The sequence below is a fragment of the Diachasma alloeum genome, unplaced genomic scaffold (assembly GCF_001412515.2).
Source record: "Diachasma alloeum isolate Michigan unplaced genomic scaffold, Dall2.0 Dall_scaffold_01487, whole genome shotgun sequence".
NCBI lineage: Eukaryota > Metazoa > Arthropoda > Insecta > Hymenoptera > Braconidae > Diachasma > Diachasma alloeum.
The window spans coordinates 118,260-134,748 of NW_021681584.1; the positions used below are offsets into that span (position 1 = coordinate 118,260).

The 16,489-nt window shown below is 36.6% G+C and overlaps 4 protein-coding genes across 4 annotated transcripts; 1 reads left to right on the plus strand and 3 right to left on the minus strand.

Moving 5' to 3' along the window:
- The first annotated feature begins 594 nt into the window (after positions 1 to 594).
- On the plus strand, positions 595 to 3,806 carry LOC107046546 (alpha-ketoglutarate-dependent dioxygenase alkB homolog 7, mitochondrial). The gene is made up of 5 exons (XM_015269184.2): positions 595 to 804; positions 1,707 to 1,964; positions 2,030 to 2,203; positions 3,060 to 3,187; positions 3,457 to 3,806. The coding sequence occupies exons 1-5, from the start codon at positions 790 to 792 to the stop codon at positions 3,590 to 3,592; spliced, it is 711 nt and encodes a 236-aa protein (XP_015124670.1). The 5' UTR covers positions 595 to 789; the 3' UTR covers positions 3,593 to 3,806.
- Positions 3,433 to 6,799, minus strand: LOC107046545 (transcription elongation factor S-II). The gene is made up of 4 exons (XM_015269182.2): positions 6,612 to 6,799; positions 6,239 to 6,416; positions 5,445 to 5,791; positions 3,433 to 4,310 (listed from the first exon to the last, which is right to left on the minus strand). Exons 1-4 carry the CDS (start codon positions 6,678 to 6,680, stop codon positions 3,975 to 3,977), a joined length of 930 nt encoding a protein of 309 aa, XP_015124668.1. The 5' UTR covers positions 6,681 to 6,799; the 3' UTR covers positions 3,433 to 3,974.
- Positions 6,800 to 7,545: 746 nt separating this feature from the next.
- LOC107046536 (acyl-protein thioesterase 1) lies at positions 7,546 to 11,162 on the minus strand. The gene is made up of 7 exons (XM_015269162.1): positions 10,947 to 11,162; positions 10,600 to 10,631; positions 10,462 to 10,527; positions 10,349 to 10,396; positions 9,009 to 9,255; positions 8,761 to 8,925; positions 7,546 to 8,409 (listed from the first exon to the last, which is right to left on the minus strand). The coding sequence occupies exons 1-7, from the start codon at positions 10,992 to 10,994 to the stop codon at positions 8,362 to 8,364; spliced, it is 654 nt and encodes a 217-aa protein (XP_015124648.1). The 5' UTR covers positions 10,995 to 11,162; the 3' UTR covers positions 7,546 to 8,361.
- A 1,223-nt stretch (positions 11,163 to 12,385) lies between these two features.
- LOC107046541 (ribonucleases P/MRP protein subunit POP1) lies at positions 12,386 to 16,386 on the minus strand. Its single transcript, XM_015269175.1, has 3 exons — positions 16,137 to 16,386; positions 13,956 to 15,200; positions 12,386 to 13,428 (listed from the first exon to the last, which is right to left on the minus strand). Exons 1-3 carry the CDS (start codon positions 16,255 to 16,257, stop codon positions 12,452 to 12,454), a joined length of 2,343 nt encoding a protein of 780 aa, XP_015124661.1. The 5' UTR covers positions 16,258 to 16,386; the 3' UTR covers positions 12,386 to 12,451.
- Positions 16,387 to 16,489: the final 103 nt, after the last annotated feature.

Below are 16,489 nucleotides of genomic sequence, written 5' to 3' on the forward strand. Positions count from 1 at the left end.
ACCAAGAAATTGAGCCTATCTCCACCGCGCCGAACTTGAAGTGTGTTGTCGTAGACATAAACTCAAAAGAAGTTCGATGGATTTCCATTTACACGGGAAATAATAGCCAACTCCTGTCCCGTTTCCACCGAGACTTCATCGTTGTGTTTCCACCGACGAGTTACTTAATCTCTACTCATGTCCAACTCCCCGGTGGAAATAGGCCCATTATCTCAAGTCATCAAAGCCCTCCACATTCACATGAAACAACAAAACACATTCACTCTACACTTCCGCACGAATAAAACAAAAACTCCGCGATTTAACATGGCGTCTCGCGGCAAAATCCTTTGTCCCGACACAGCACTGACAAAAACATCCGAATTCCCGTGAATTTACGCCGTTTTCATTGTTCAATTGATTGTCTATAGAAAAAGAATGCATGACACTACAATTCACTCGACAATTATCGCGTAATTTAACCGTAAACATCGAGATTCGGCGTCTTTCATTGTCTGACACACGTGAGTCTCTGCCGGCGCGCCGCCATTTTGCTGCTCTCACTCCGTCCCACTGCGCAGGCGCGACGAGCGCGCGCAGCCGCGCACCGAAAAATGATACTTCGTTTAACCTATTCGCAGTGTTTTTCTTTCAACTAATTAATCAGCTGATTGATAACCAAGAACCTTAATAAGAAGATTAATTGATAATTAAATGATTTATTGATGATGGATGAATCATTGAGACGCCAGTGCGAGTTTTATTTGAGATATTCTGTCTGAAACGTCGGAGGGAGCTGAATAAAATAAGATGAATAATCTAATCGTGCGTATTATTTTATAAATAAATTGAGATATGAATACATGAAGGGGAGGAGGGTCAAATGAAGTATTTTTTATTGGTTGTAACTAAAGATCGGCAGAATGAAATTCAAGAATTTTTTTTCCTTTTTGAAGTTTTTTTTTCAAAGTTTAAAATGAAATTCGATTCATTCAAATCGTATCGTTTGTTTAAGAGCTATCGATGTTTTAAGAATTTGCTTTTTTACTATTCTTCTTTGAACAATTACTAACAAGTGCGTAATAATAAAAATCAATATTTGCTCCATTCATTTTATCGATTTAGTCGAGAAGAATATTAAAACGAGTATTATTATTTAAAAAATATTCTCCCTCATTTCGCATTTTACCTCTTCTTCTTTTAATAATTACTAACGAATGCGTAATAATAAATATCACTGTTTACTCTGTTCATTTTGTTTATTTAGTTGAGAAGAATGTTGACTTATAAATAAATGTAGTTATAAATTAATTAAAATATGAGTAAATGAAGGTGAGAAGGGTAAAATGAACTATTTTTAATTAACTACAACTAACGATCCCCAGAATGAAATTGAAGACTTTTTTCTCTTTTTGAAGTTTTTTTATGCTTTAAAATGGAATTTGACTTATTCAAATCGTATCGTTTTTTCAAGAGATATTGATGACTTAAAAATTTGCATTTTACCTTTTTTTCTTTTAACAATTACTAAAAAAATGCGTAATAATAAAAATCAATATTTACTCCATTCATTTTATCGATTTAGTCAAGAAGAATATTAAAACGAGTATTATTATTAAGAAAATCCTCTCCCTCATTTCGCATTTTACCTCTTCTTCTTTTAATAATTACTAACGAATGCGTAATAATAAAAATCACTGTCTACTCTGTTCATTTTGTTTATTTAGTCGAGAAGAATGTTGAAACGAGTACTGCTATTAAAAAAATACTCCCCTTCAAGCCGAAGTATTTATAATTCTCCGCAATTAACGACATCAGCACTAGACAAAATAGAAACAAACGAGAATACTAAATGGAGGGAAGAGCTGTTGTCAACAATGCGAATATTCCCGGAGTTTATTACCCCACAAGAAGAGGAGAGACTGTTCAATGAAGTCGAGCCTTACATGAAACGTCTGCGCTACGAGTTCTCCCACTGGGACGATGTGAGATTAACTGATCGACTCACGATTAATTATTGTATTTATTCAGATGTTCAAGTATTTTGCAGGCGATTCACGGGTACAGGGAGACAGAGCGGGCTAACTGGAACGATGAGAATACTAAAATCATTGATAGAGTGAGGAAACTGGCGTTTCCACCCGGCATGCCACAACTGGGACTTGTTCATGTTCTGGATTTGGCTCCTGAGGGGAGAATAAAACCTCATGTCGATAGTGTCAGGGTAAATTTCCTCTTTTATTTGTTTAACAATAATTTTCTTGATTAGTTGATTTTTAAATCATTGGATTGATTCGTTTAACAATTAAATAATTAATTAAATTATTTCTCATTTCATTCATTAAATAAGTGATTTAAATTATTTTAATTTAAACCATTGAAATTTTCATTATTCGAAATTCAATTCTCTACAAACAATTCCTATTGCCATTTTTGTCTAAAAAATCGAGGAAAATTCCCTCATTTTATTTCTCTAACAACAATTTTTTTGATTAGTTGATTTTCAAATCATTGGTTTGATGCATTTAGCGATTAAAGAATTAATTAAATCATGTCTTATTTCACTCATTAAATAACAAATTTAATGATTTTACTTTAAAAAATTGAAATTTTAATTATTCAAATGATTTACTTCAGGAAGAAATTTCAAAAGAACTTCTTTATTCTAAATTCAATTCTCTACAAAAAGTTCCTATTGACATTTTCCTTAAAAAAAATTAGGAAAATTATTCTCTATTAATTCCCTCATTTTAATTCTTTAACAACAATTTTCTTGATTAGTTTTCAAATCATTGAATTGATTCATTTAACAATTAAATAATTAATGAAATCATGTCTTATTTCACTCATTAAATAATGATTTTTAACTATTCTAACGTAAACCATGGAAATGTTAATTATTTGAATGATTTTCCTTGAAAAAAAATGAAGAAAAGTCATTTGTCCATCACTCTTATATGAAAACCAAATGACCTTAGCAAAAAATGTAAATATTGTTCCCAAAAAATTTCCTCTCCAACAAAAAAAAACCCTCAAAATTTTCCTTTATTCCAAAAAATAAATTCACTTAAATTTTTCAGTTTTGTGGAGATGTGATAGCGGGAATAAGTCTCCTAACCGATTGCATAATGCGACTGACCCTCGTGGGAAACGAAAAAGACTATCGCGAGGACTTTCTCCTCCCCCGCAGATCCCTCTACATAATGAGGTAAAAGAACTGTTGGAATCCTCCCAATTTTCACATTAAAATACATATAAAAAAAATTTTTATATCTTTATCTCTATCTTTTATATCTTTATTAAAAAGACTAGCCGAGGCAAAACGAAAAAAAAAACAATACAACCCGCGAGAAACGAATAAACATAAAAGCAACATTAACTTCAGAGAACATGTTCATAGGAAAAGTTCTGATGAAATGCATTTTAAAGGGTGAAACAAGACATTGACAAAAATATTTTAATGGCATTTATTTTCAGTGGTGTAGCGCGTCAGAAGTACAATCATGAGGTATTAGGCCCAGAAGAATCAATGTATCAAGGAGAGAAGATAATCAAAGGTAGACGTATTTCCATAATATGTAGGAGTGAGCCTGTCGGTGAAAAGGATCCTTAAAATACAATATGTAATCTACACCCGATGAACTCCAAGGAAAATCAAACAGACGAATACACATGGCATTGTCACAAAATTGATGTACAAATGTGTCAAATTCAATTCAGCGAAGCACAAATTACAAAATTGCTTTCCACCTCCCCATCCATAAATAATCACTCATCCCTGAATCCAAAATACATATTATTGTAGTTTAATTAAATTGTTGAAAGCCCTCGCAGTCTCTCGAATTGACTATCCCTCGGGGAAAAAACGGAACTTGGGACGAAAATATGAAGTTAAATTTCAGCTTTTGATGAATTATCTGAGCGTCGCCATCATCAAACCAAAAATACAACTCGATAACAGAAGTCGAACGCCACGGGACATCCCTGGAAGCTCCCTAGCAGAATTTCCACCGATTGCCACAGTGATTACACAGCACAAACGTTGTCATGGGCTCGTCAGCGGACCTGGTCTGCACTTGATTGTACGTGCAATTACGCTGTTTACATTTTCCACACTTAAGTAAATCGGTTTTGGTGCCCTGCACAGTGGCCAGTTGAGCGTCGTTGATGGCTTCTTTCTTGAATTTGTCTCGAAGCTGTTTTATCTCGTCACTCGCCATCTCCTCGGCACTCATCACAGCAAGACGTTTCGCTGGAATTGCCCCCACGAGGAAATTCGTCCGCAGGGTGGGATTTTTGGCGTCTCGAAGATTTGCAACACGACTACGAACCTGTGGAGATCAATCGTTGGTGATAGTTACCATTAGTTCTGTGAATTCAATCGATTAGTACTGGGGAGTTGATGACTAAAACCTGGAGATTACGAGGAAATTTGGTGGAAATACCGAGGGAATAGCGTAAACCCAAGGAGATGGAATTATCTGCGCAGGTAAATTTAAATTGCGATTCTAGGTGACTCAAACTATTGGACAATCAATATAAATCGCGTGAGAATGCAATGTACGAATGATTATTTATATGTATATATCATTTTGCAGTCGTTTGCCTCGAAATACTCGACATTTTGATGCTTTTATCCTAGTGGATCTCTAGATTAAAGGAATTTACAGAGGATTCAACGGCGTAATTAGTTGTATACTGTCTACGATAATACGAAAATTGAGACGTATTTTAATTATCTACCCTTCGGCATCCTACGAATATAGAATACAGCTGTCGATTAGATTATTCATTTCATCGAGGTCTTCGATATTTCCGGAATGAGATTTATATTTTTCTCATTATAATTGAATTTTCTCTTGTACATTTTTAGATAAGTGATAATCAGGAAGAGAAATAAATAAAACAGATAGTCCGATAATTATTTATGATGTTTCTTTGTATTTACCGTGAATACTCGATTGTCTTTGAGACGATTTAAATAATGAAAGCCATGTCTACTGGGTTTAACAGTGAGGAATTTAGTGATGTTAATAATATGTCAAATGGAGAATAAAAAAATTCAGACAGCTGACGGGTTGGGAGTATTCACGTCTCACTACTGCATGAAAATCAAGTGGAAATGTGAGGGTTCAAGGGTCGTTTCAAGCTTTTTCTTTTGGATGAATCACATTTTTCGAACTGAAATTAGATCGATTAATCTTTAATAGGGAATTGAAAAACGATTTTAATGGCCAATTCTGATGGCATACTATTTAATACTCTCTGATTTTACCATTCGATTATTTCAATAAATAAAGAATAGTGAAAAATGGATTATTTTTTGCAATTGAAATATTATCTCAATAATAAGAATTTAAAAAAATTAAATTTAAAAAATTATTTTAAGAGTGTGCAATAAATTATTTCTATTTATGAAAGGTAAATTTCAAATGTTTTATTCGTCTTTTCAACTGTATATTTACCCTATTTTTATATCTGCTGTCAGTATTTTTAAATTCGCAATAAATAGCCTCCTCCAGTTCCTCGGCGAGTTCCTCAGGGGATGCACAGCCCTCAATAGTTTTCCCATCGACCCTCAGGGCAGCCGCCAGTAGTTCCCTGCACTTGAGTCTTACAGCATCAGTGGTGGTGGCTGGAGGAAAGGACGTCTGCTTCTTATCCATATCCTTCCTGGATTTTTCCTCTTTAATTTTAACGTCACCACTGTCTGAGTCCTTCTTCCTGTCGTCGTCTTTGGACTTTTCTGAACGTTCCTCCTTCTTCTTGGAGCTGCTGGTCGACCCAGAGTCCTTTCCATCTTTGTTTGAAGCTGAAAGTAACGAATACATTCCACAAATTCTAAAATGGACTGATTTGATCTTCAATATGCCAAGATTGGCTGAGTAAAATTACACAATTTTTTTTTCATTTTAAAGATATTTTTTGAGGCTTTAAAATGAGATATGACTCATCCAAATTGGATCATTAATTCAGGACATATCAATAATGAAATAAAAACCATTTTGGAATATCAAGGGAGAGTTGACAAAAATGAATTGGTTTTCAATCTGTAATAACTCTAAACTGGCTGAGTGAAATTTCAAATAGTTTTTTTCATTTTAAAGATATTTTTCGAGGCTTCAAAATGAGACGTGACTAATCAAAATCGCATCATTACTTCAGGAGAAATCAATGATCAAATAAAAAATCGTTAGAAACATCACCTCTGACAAAACGCATTTGTCGATAAGAATAAGTGAATGCCCAAATAAATTACCATTCAAAAATTTCTTCCAATTTTTAATCAGCGTCTTGGACAGCGATATGACTTCCTCATCGTGACTGGATTTACGTAATGCATTGACAGTCATTCCTATCCTGGTTTTGGTGAGCAGTTCCAAATCGACTGGTAATTTTTGCAGGATCTTGAGGAGCTCCAAGGCCTGCTCCTGTCCCTGAATCAATCAAAAACGATTGACTAAAAAAACGTTGCATAAACGATCACTCATCTCATCACCCAAAAACCCAAACAGAACCTCGAGAATGGGACAATAGGACTATTGATGTTGCTGGAGGACTCCCAGAGGAGACGCGTCCCGGTTAAATTTCTCGGAGCGTTCACGGCATTCTCAATTTACTCACTCACTCACCGTCCCGTCGCCGTTTGACATCTTCGTGAGCTTCTTCTGGATCCTCATGACTTCCTCCTCGGCGTTCATCACGATTTTGGCGGGGTTTAACACAGGTGGATGGGATTACGAGGGCCACGCGGATATTTGGTTATTCGAGAATTTATTAGACCCACAACGTTGGCTTGCAGACAGAATACTGGACGAACGAGAAGATGGGGGTAACGTAGCACGAGGAGAAGAGTGCATGGAACTATGGTCAGGGCTGCCAACTGAGTAAATTTTCCCGCGCTATTTCAAGCAGAATGGAAAATGCTTCATTGAATCAGGGAATTTCAACTGTCAATTTATTTATTTACTGGTTTTTTAATTATTTTTTTCAATTAATTTATTTTTATTGTGGATTTGGCTGCGCATTGCGTTGATAAAACAATTTAAAATGTCAATTTAGCAGTTGGATAACTTTTTAAAATGATATTCAACATTTTTGATAAAAATTTTCGTTATTTATTGGATTTTATTATTGGAAATAGATAAGGAAGTTTCAAGGAGTCCTTTGAATGAAGAATTGAAGCTTTCGGTGGGGAAAAAATTCTATTTCATTGTTTATTGTGATAGAATGAAATACCAAATGTCTATTTAATTTCAGGTAAAAAAATGTTGACGTGAAAAAAAAAATATTAAAACGTTGCTATTTCATTTACAGAAGAAAACGTTTTAGTGAATCAATGAAGTACTCAATGAAAATTTCTTGAAATAATTGTATTTCATTACTAGAAATAGATAAAAAAGTTAGTTTAGAAGACGTTGATTGAATTGTTCGCTGGAAAAAATCGATTTCTCTTCGAAAAATGTTGGTCATCGAGAATAAAAAGCTTGAAACGAGCATTGAAACCTCACATTTCCCCTTGATTTTCATGCAGCAGTGAGAGGTAAATACTCCCAACACGTCAACAGTCTGAATTTTTTTATTCTCCATTTGACATATTATTAACATCACCAAGTTCCTCACTGTTAAACCCAGTACACATGGCTTTCATTATTTAAATCGTCTCAAAGACAATCGAGTATTCACGGTAAATACAAAGATACATCATAAATAATTATCAGACTATCTGTTTTATTTATTTCTCTTCGTGATTATCACTTATCTAAAAATGTACAAGAGAAAATTCAATTATAATGAGAAAAATATAAATCTCATTCCGGAAATATCGAAGACTTCGATGAAATGAATAATTTAATCGACAGCTGTATTCTATATTCGTAGGAAGCCGAAGTGTAGATAATTAAAATATGTTTCAATTTTCGTATTATCGTAGACAGTATGCGACTAATTACGCCGTTGAATCCTCTGTAAATTACTTTAATCTAGAGATCCACTAGGATAAAAGCATTGAAATGTCGAGTATTTCGAGGCAAACGACCGCAAAATGATATATACATATAAATAATCATTCGTACATCGCATTCTCATGCGATTTATATTGATTGTACAATATTTTTAGTCACCTAGAATCACAATTTAAATTTACCTGCGCAGATAATTCCATCTCCTTGGGTTTACTCTATTCTCACGGTATTTCCACCAAATTTACTCGTAATCTTCAGGTTTCATTCATCAACTCCCCAGTACTAATTCATCATTATCGCTATATTTATTATTATTGTTTTTTCATTGCTGTTGGTTTAGCTGACTGCCATTATTTATGTCTAAAGATAATTACAGCTGATGTTCAATAGGTACTTGGTACAAATATATTCATGTACATTATGGTTTGATGTGTTTCTCGATGAATGCCTTCATATCGCGCATTTCCTGAAAATAAAAAAAATTACGTTTAATACATTGCAGTTCAAATAAAACATGAGTCATTCTCCTAGAATTTATCAATGCACATCCCTTTTTTCTATTAATTCACTTCATATTCTTTTGCATTTCCTCCATTAATTTGGAATCACTCCCTCTCAATTTTATCTTTAATTTCAGCAATTAGAATTTTTTATTGATGAAAATCGACTCTTTTTCATGAAAATTCATCGATAAAAATTTAGTCTCCGTGATTTTTTTCTTCAGATCATGTGTGAAGTAATCCAATGGTCTTAAAATTTGCCAACAAAAATCGTTGAATGTCTGTTAAATTAACTAAATGTTAAACTTGTGAAGTACCTCGTCAGAGGAGCCATGCATCATTCCCCTGTACGTCTTGAACTCCGTGTGTCCCATGAATTGCTTGAGAAGAGAGGCTGTCATCTGTCCCCACTTGTATGGCACAATAGGATCGCAATCTCCGTGACACTGGAGCACCGGAGTATCTTTATTTCCCACTGCAATCTAAATGAAATAAAGTGAAACATAAAGGCACAAAAATCGAATATTGGAGTTTAAAAACGTTGATGGGACTGATGATGGCTTACAGCTGGGAATTGTTGGTGGAGAGGAAGCCAGGCAGACAGAGCCACCACTCCTGCTAGTGGCTTGGAGTATGTGAGGGCACTGTACAGGGCTAGTGCACCACCCTGACTGAATCCACCGATGACGATTTGGTTTGATGGAATGCCAGCAGTAACTTCCTCTTCGATCATTGCGTGGACTGCTTCAGCCGCTCTCCTTATTCCTTCCTCGTCCTCGGGACCTGTGGCGTCCAGGGATCGAAGGTCAAACCTGCAAGAACATAAGAAACCTGGAGTTGATGCTTATTCGAGAATTATTTCAGATTTGGAATCCGTTTTGCCATATCGACGTTTTTATTTTGATAGTTTCTGCAGTTCTTGCAGATATTTTCAAGAAAATTAATCACCAATTTCTTCTGCAGTAATGAAAAATGAAAAATTGAATTTGTAATAGTGAAAAATGAAACGAAATTAGTTATCTTCAACCTGTTTTCGCTGAATATCTCAAAATCTAAGGAAATTAACGGAATTTTCGTGACGATTTTTTTTTTAGCTCTTGATATTGCCCACAAAAAAGATCTAGGCAAAAATTCCACTATCCCCTCCCAATTCCAAGATATCCAGCAGCAACTAATCGTCAATTCATTCATGAAAGGATAAACTGAGTCATTTTCAGCGTTAATTTTTCATGAATATTTCCAAATCTAAGAGAAATATCAAAATTTTCGTTCCGACCTTTTTTGTAGCTCTTGAAATTCCCCACAAGAAGTGTCTGAAGAAAATCTCGCCATCTCCCTTCAATCCAGAAATATCCCCTAAAAACTAAATCGCGAGTAAATTTATGAGCCTGCTGCTTCTTCTATTCATTCTCTCTCTTTTCTATTTTAATCATCAACTTAAGCTCATCAACCTAATTCAGATTGAAAGAAACCCCAAGTTATTTTCAATTTAAATCTCCCCAGAATTCCTCAACCGTTTCGACGTTAATTTCTTCTAAAAATGGAACGAAAATTTGAGTCTTTTCTGAATATCTCAAAATCTACGAAAAATACCAAAATTTCCATTAGACCTTTTTTGTAGCTCTCGAAATTTCCCACAAAAAGTGTCTGAACAAAAATCTCGCCATCTCCCTTCACTCCAAAGATATCCTCTAAAAACTAAATCCCGAGTAAATTTATGAGCCTGTTGTTTCTCCTATTCATTCCCCCTCTTCTCTATTTTAATCATCAACTCAAGCTCGTCAATTTACCTCAGATCGAAAGAAACCTCGAGTTACTTTTAATTTCAATATCCCCAGAATTCCTCAATCTTTTCATTACATTAATTTTCCTCTAAAAATGAAACAAAAATGAGATTTTACTCACCAAGACGGCATTCGGAATCCAGCATTCAGGGTAACAGGCATGGTAGGTCTGCAAATAAATAATCAACAGTAAAAAATCTTGAACTCGAATAAACTCAGACGAATGATACTTACGCAGTGGGGCAAATGACTTTCATGTATGGCGTGCGAACCGAATCCATAGTGCTGGCCCATCCATGCCTGTGAATGATTACAATTGTCAATTGATCCATAAATGAGTAGACACAAACATTTTTCTCAATTAATTCTTACCCAGTGTCACCGAGGCCATGAAGGAATATCAACTGCAATGGAGCACAGAAATTTAAAAAGCATTCATTAATATTCCGGAATTATTCACATCCTAGAGATTTGAGCATAAAAAACCTAGTCCCCATTCAGTAGTCTGTAATGACAGAGTGAACTGGGTCACCCTTATCTCTAATCAAATTACACATGTAAAGGATGGATATTAATCGATAAATCGCCGATCCCATGACCGATTGATTGAGAAATGTCGCAACTGCCTCAGAAGGATTAAATAAATGAGCAAACTCGAGACGTCAGGGGCTAACCAAAAATAATGTAATCTTTGGGAAGAAATTGTAGTATTTACTCACTGTTGCGGTGTGCCGGGCTTTAGCAGCTATCACCACGGGACCTGCCATCGCGATTTCAGGACTTTAATGACGAAATAATTACACTGCTGGCAGTGTCAGCGTTGTCACCCTCGGGAAGCAACTGATAATTTTATCAAAAAAGTGAAATTTGTAAATACTGAAAAGGAGTGGAAGGAATGATATCGTGGTGAGTTCGGCAATGCCACTGGTGGGGACCCTAGAACGCCCCTCTATTGGCACCACTTTCTCCCCCCCTCGACTCTTTTTTCATCGAATTTGTGAGACTCAGTGATGTAATTGATGGTAATCGTATTTTTTGAGAATTAGAATTACAAATGATTTTAGTCCCCCAGAATTTATCAGCGAAAATCACGCGTTTAATTTTTTTGTTTTTTTCTTTCATTTATTTGTAAAAAACGCTCGGTGATGAAATTCATTAGAAGTTGTTTTCATTTTTAAAAATTGCTCTTTTTGTTTAATGATCTCCCTGCTCCTTGTTTTATCGATTAATGAGGCTTCATTTTTCGTTTCTTTCTTTCTAATTAAAGCAGTCCACTCCAGTATTTTTTTTTATCGAATTTGTAAGACTATCAGTAATGTAATCTTGATGGAAATCTTTTTTGAGAATAAGAATTACACATGATTTTATCCCCCAGAATTTATCAGTGAAAATCACGAGTAGTTTTTCAACTTTTGTTTTTTTTTTCATTTATTTGTAAAAAACACTCGGTGATGAAATTCATTAGAACTTATTTTCAATTTAAAAAACTGCCATTTTTGTTTAATGATCTCGCCACTCTTTCTTTTATCGCTTGACGAGGCTTTACTTTTCGTTTATTTTTTTCTAATTACAGCAGCTCACTCCAGTAATTTTTTTATCGAATTTATGAGGCTATTGGGGATATAATCTTGATAATTATTATCCTTGAGAATTAGAACTACAAATGAATTTAATCCCCCCCCCCCCTTTCCGAATTAATCAGTGAAAATCTATTCTTTCACCCTTTGTTTTTTTCATTTCTTCGTTAAACACTTCTTGATGATTCGTAAACCATTCGAGGAAAAAACTGCCCTTTTCATTTAATGATTTCTCCACTCTTTCTTTTCTTGATTGGTGTGACTGTTGATATCTCATTTTTTTCTCCTATTAAATTTATGAGATTAAAGACAGAGGAGCGTAAGTTGGCGCTGTTGGTAAGAGCATCAGCCTTGTAATTTGAAAGTTGTAAGTTCAAATCCCAGTTGGGTTTATCAGTTTTCATTCCTTATCTCATTCGAACTTCATCGAAAATAATTTTTCATTTTTTAAAATATTTTATTCATCATTTTCAGACCATTTCCATCCCCTCGATCAGAAAAAACTCTCTGAATCATATTTTAAATTCCAGTTTCAATTAATTACTTCCCTTTAACGATTCCCCACCCCTCAAATTCTTATTTAATCCTCATGCAATATGTGAAATAATTCAATTGTCCCAGAGTTAGTCAACAAAAATCATTCATCTTTATTCAATAATATCTATCCTAGCTTTTCTATACTGTCTACTCTGTACATTCCTCACTAAAACAACATTCGTCTTCCTCTCAATCAATTTCACCAGAGACTCCATCACGACATATCCCCATCCGACCCCAGTGGACTCTGTGAAACAAAAATCCCCCTGAATCAGGTGCCCCATGACCTCTCGATCGCAGGAATGACGAACCCCCCTACACTCTGGGAGGCACAAGGCCCTCATCCTCTCTGCATGCTCTTTGACATCAACATTGGGAGTTTCTCCCCCTTCGGGCAGTTTACCCCCCTTTCTCAGCCTCGACCGTCTCCTCATGGCTCGTTTCAAGGCCTCTTTATGGCTCTTCGTCATCAGTTTTCGTTTTTTCTGCAGGGGATCGGGTTTAAGGCTCTCCACAGGGTCCTTAGGCGTCCTCAGGTCCTCCTCACTTGGAGTGCAGATAACAGCGAATTTTTTTGGTCTCCCTTTCCCCAGAATTTTTATCCTCACGGGGACTAGACAAGATCGATCGAGGGATTCGTCAATCTTCAATGGGTCACGAGACGATGGGTTTTTCCTCCTCCGATGCCTCTGATCCCCTGAAAAATCCCGCAGGGTGGACCCCAGCGCTCGGAGAACTCCTGGACTCCTCAGGACTTTAACAGCATCTCCACCTGTCCATTCCCTCACCAGAATGCCCCATTCGCAGCAAAAAGGGCTCGATATCGAGAATTTCGTGAAGTTGATTCTTCTGTTCGGTGGACGACGAAAGTAGGCCTCAGTCAGTTCGTTTTTAAGCTCCAAGGACTCCTTGGAATAGGCTAAAGTGTCTGGGTGATGCACCTCTGGGGAATTCAGCATGAGATTTTCAAAAATCACGGATTGGTACTCGCGGAGGCCTATTGGTCGGGCGCACCTGTGCATGAAGGCTATCCAGAAGGCTAGGCCCCATCTAGATGGCAGGATTATGTCTATTCCTGAAGAAAAACCTGGAACAAAATTATTTGGGAATTTAGTAGGCAAGGGATGGGGAGATTTTAAATAAGAATGGATGGGTTTTAGGGAATATTTTGTATTTTGGGACGTTTTTCATTGAACGATTTAATTCATTAAATCTTCAAATTAATTAATTAATAATAATTTACTTATTTATTTATTTGACTTGAAAATACTTCAATTCCTTCGAGATATTTGGGAATTAGAAGACAGAGATTATTGGAAAAATATTTTTTGCAGGGAATTTGAAGAGCTAAAAATGTTTGAATAAAATTCAAACATCATTTATTCATTCATTTTATTTGGCAATCTCTTTTAGATCCGAAGATGTTTCCCAAAAATTAAATTTTACTCTGAAGTGAATTTTAAATATTTTCTCATCAAATAAAACCCCCAAGTTCCATAAAACAAGACTCAATCTCCTTTAAATACCTTCTGAAAAATCGTAACTCTCAATTCCCCCAAAACACCAATTCCAAAAAATAAAAACGAAAGACATTAAAAGATTATCGACAATTACCAACGCTTTTCTCTCCATCAGTGCCCCCTGGGCACTGCACGAGAATAACCGGCACCTTGGCGACGATATCCTCATCAATCTCGCCATCATTCTGCACCCCAGGCACAAGATTGCCCTCCCTCAACTTATTAATCTCATTATTCGTCTTAAACTCCCCCTTGACCCTCTCTCTGCCAGCTGCCTCCCACAGAGGGCTCTCAGCGACCCCCTCAGACACCCTAAGCACCCTCCTGCAGTCCTCCTGACTCAGCACAGCCTTCCTCCTCCTCTCAGGAAGAAAAATCCTGGGATCCAAGACAGTGAGTGCCACCACAGAGCCCCTAGGCAGCTGCCCAGGTGAATTCAACGTCTTGATTCCCTCGAAAAACTCCCCCTGAAGCCTAAAACAACTTCTACTCCTCGACTCCTCATACCACACGTCGTTCCAGGATTTTTTTTCCTCACCACCTGGTGATTTCGGCAGTTTCAAAGTATCAGAGAGCACAGCAATGCTCAGAGGCCCCCGAAGCCTGAACCTGTTGAAGTAATTCCTCAGTAAATTCACTCTGCAGCCAGACTCTTCAGAATTCATCGACTCCTGTCCCCCAGGAGCTGCAGTGAACCCAAAATCCAGTGAAATTTCGTGAAGAACATCATCGAAGAGGGCTGGGTGCACCCAAATCCAGAGAGTCCTCAGATTCTCCTCTCCCCTGGGCCTCCAGAAGAAGTGGACAACCCCCACAGGACAATTGTCCCTCTTATAAAAGACTAGAGAACCCTCTCTCGAGCCAGTCAGGTACATCCTGGCCCCAAAAGACAGCTGATCCCTGCAGTGAGCCCTCAGTCTCTCGATCAAGACCCCCTCTGGACCCATCAGCTCGATGCAGCTGTAGTAGGAGACATCCTGCATCATGCAGTGCTTGGCAACAGCTCGGTAACTAGCCCTGAATCCCCTGTCGTTGGAAAAATTCGGTATTTTGTAGCCCCATTTCTCGCACATGTGGAAGCGTTTCGCGTGCCAAATGTGGGTCTCCAGCCACTTTTTCGTGCGCTTCCTGCGGCTGTACTCGAGGAGGAGGTTGTGGGGACGTCTTCGGTACTTTCGAGAGGGCCTCTTGGCTCTTGGGGGCAGGCCAGACTTCTCCATTTGCATCTGGTGGGCTTCGCGCAGTCTTCTCGGCATTCTTTTGGCGTTGTGCGACATTACTCGACGTCGCATGTGCACTGGCAGCTTTTGAAAGACTAATTTTGTTCGTTGGGGGTTTTCTGGAACAGGGGAGGGTCAGGTGAAAATTGGGGAAAATGCTCACATGGTTATTTGCTGACAATTGTTTTATTTTTTCATGTATTGTTAGGGAAATTATTCTGTTTGTTTTGCTTCGAGGGATTGTTTCGTCTGGTGTTATTTGTTTATAATTATGCTTTTTTTATGTAGTATTATTATTAGTTGAGAATCAATGAGAAGAAATAATTATGGAGGGTCTAGGGCAAGGGTTAAGCTTTAAAAACATTGAATTAATGCAAAAATTTAAGGATAAGGGGAAAAAATGGAAAATTGGGAATATTAAATTCATGTAAAAATTGATAAACATTGAAGAATGTGAACATGGGATTAAGGGAAAATTCATTTGCTTTGCGTCGATGTATTGTTTTCTCTGGTGTTATTTGCTGGCAATAATTTAATTCTCTATGCAGTGTTATTATGAACTGAAAATTAATAAGAAATAATTATACAGGGTCCAGGCCACGCGGCTAGCGTTAAAAATAATGAATACGTACAAAAATTCAAGGATGAGGGTAAAAACAGAAAAATTATAAATATTAAATTCATATGAAAATTAATTTAGTTTAAGGAAAATGAGAATAAAATGGAGAACTTTCGTCGTTTTCAAAAAATCACAATTCATTTAATTGTGAATGAAATTGAATAGTTTTCCATTTTAACAATAACTCGTGTAATTTTTGTTGAAATAAAAAAATTCGTTTTAATGAAAAGCCAACATCTTCGAAATTAAATTTATAAAATTGTTGTTAAATGACGAATCCTCAAAAAAAATAAAAAATCTTCATTGGATTAAAATAAATTGGCACAAAACATGAATAGATTGGAATAAACCGGTATTTCAACCAGTATAATCACAAAATCCCTGATTTATTTCATTCAAACAAAATATTTTGACAAAATAAAGAGGTTAAACTCACCGACAGAGTAAGTCATCGCGGAGATCTCGCTAGCCCTCGCCGAAATCATTTTATTAATCTCCACATCATGAGAGATGCTGACACTCCCCCCGAGGGTCACATCAAACTGCGGTTTATCCATTTTCCAGTCCCAAAGAATCAAATCACCAAATCAACAAAATCCATGTGCGATCTGCGATCTTTCAAAACCCCGACCGATTCTTCTTATTAACAGTCAGCGCCATCTCCCCGTCGCGCGCGCTATCCTCCACCCTCTTTTCAATTTCCCCCCAAATTAAATTTTTCCTGTCAGGACAATAAATTCCAAAATGTCCCCCTAAATCCCGCAAAATCTAATGGAAGCCCTTGAAAAA

Bases quoted from the DNA above. Each gene is read 5' to 3' on its own strand.
- LOC107046545 (XM_015269182.2), bottom strand. From the start codon at position 6,680: ATGAACGCCGAGGAGGAAGTCATGAGGATCCAGAAGAAGCTCACGAAG. The intron at 5,792-6,238 runs GTAATTTATTTG...CGTTACTTTCAG, and splicing joins TTGGAAGAAATTTTTGAATG to CTTCAAACAAAGATGGAAAG. The intron at 4,311-5,444 runs GTAAATATACAG...TGATCTCCACAG, and splicing joins ACAGCAGATATAAAAATAGG to GTTCGTAGTCGTGTTGCAAA.
- LOC107046536 (XM_015269162.1), bottom strand. From the start codon at position 10,994: ATGGCAGGTCCCGTGGTGATAGCTGCTAAAGCCCGGCACACCGCAACA. The intron at 10,632-10,946 runs GTGAGTAAATAC...GCTCCATTGCAG, and splicing joins AAGCCCGGCACACCGCAACA to TTGATATTCCTTCATGGCCT. The intron at 10,397-10,461 runs GTAAGTATCATT...ATTTATTTGCAG, and splicing joins AAAGTCATTTGCCCCACTGC to ACCTACCATGCCTGTTACCC.
- LOC107046541 (XM_015269175.1), bottom strand. From the start codon at position 16,257: ATGGATAAACCGCAGTTTGATGTGACCCTCGGGGGGAGTGTCAGCATC. The intron at 15,201-16,136 runs GTGAGTTTAACC...CCCCTGTTCCAG, and splicing joins CGCGATGACTTACTCTGTCG to AAAACCCCCAACGAACAAAA. The intron at 13,429-13,955 runs GTAATTGTCGAT...ATTTTGTTCCAG, and splicing joins TGATGGAGAGAAAAGCGTTG to GTTTTTCTTCAGGAATAGAC.
- LOC107046546 (XM_015269184.2), top strand. The intron at 1,965-2,029 runs GTGAGATTAACT...AGTATTTTGCAG, and splicing joins AGTTCTCCCACTGGGACGAT to GCGATTCACGGGTACAGGGA. The intron at 2,204-3,059 runs GTAAATTTCCTC...TAAATTTTTCAG, and splicing joins CTCATGTCGATAGTGTCAGG to TTTTGTGGAGATGTGATAGC.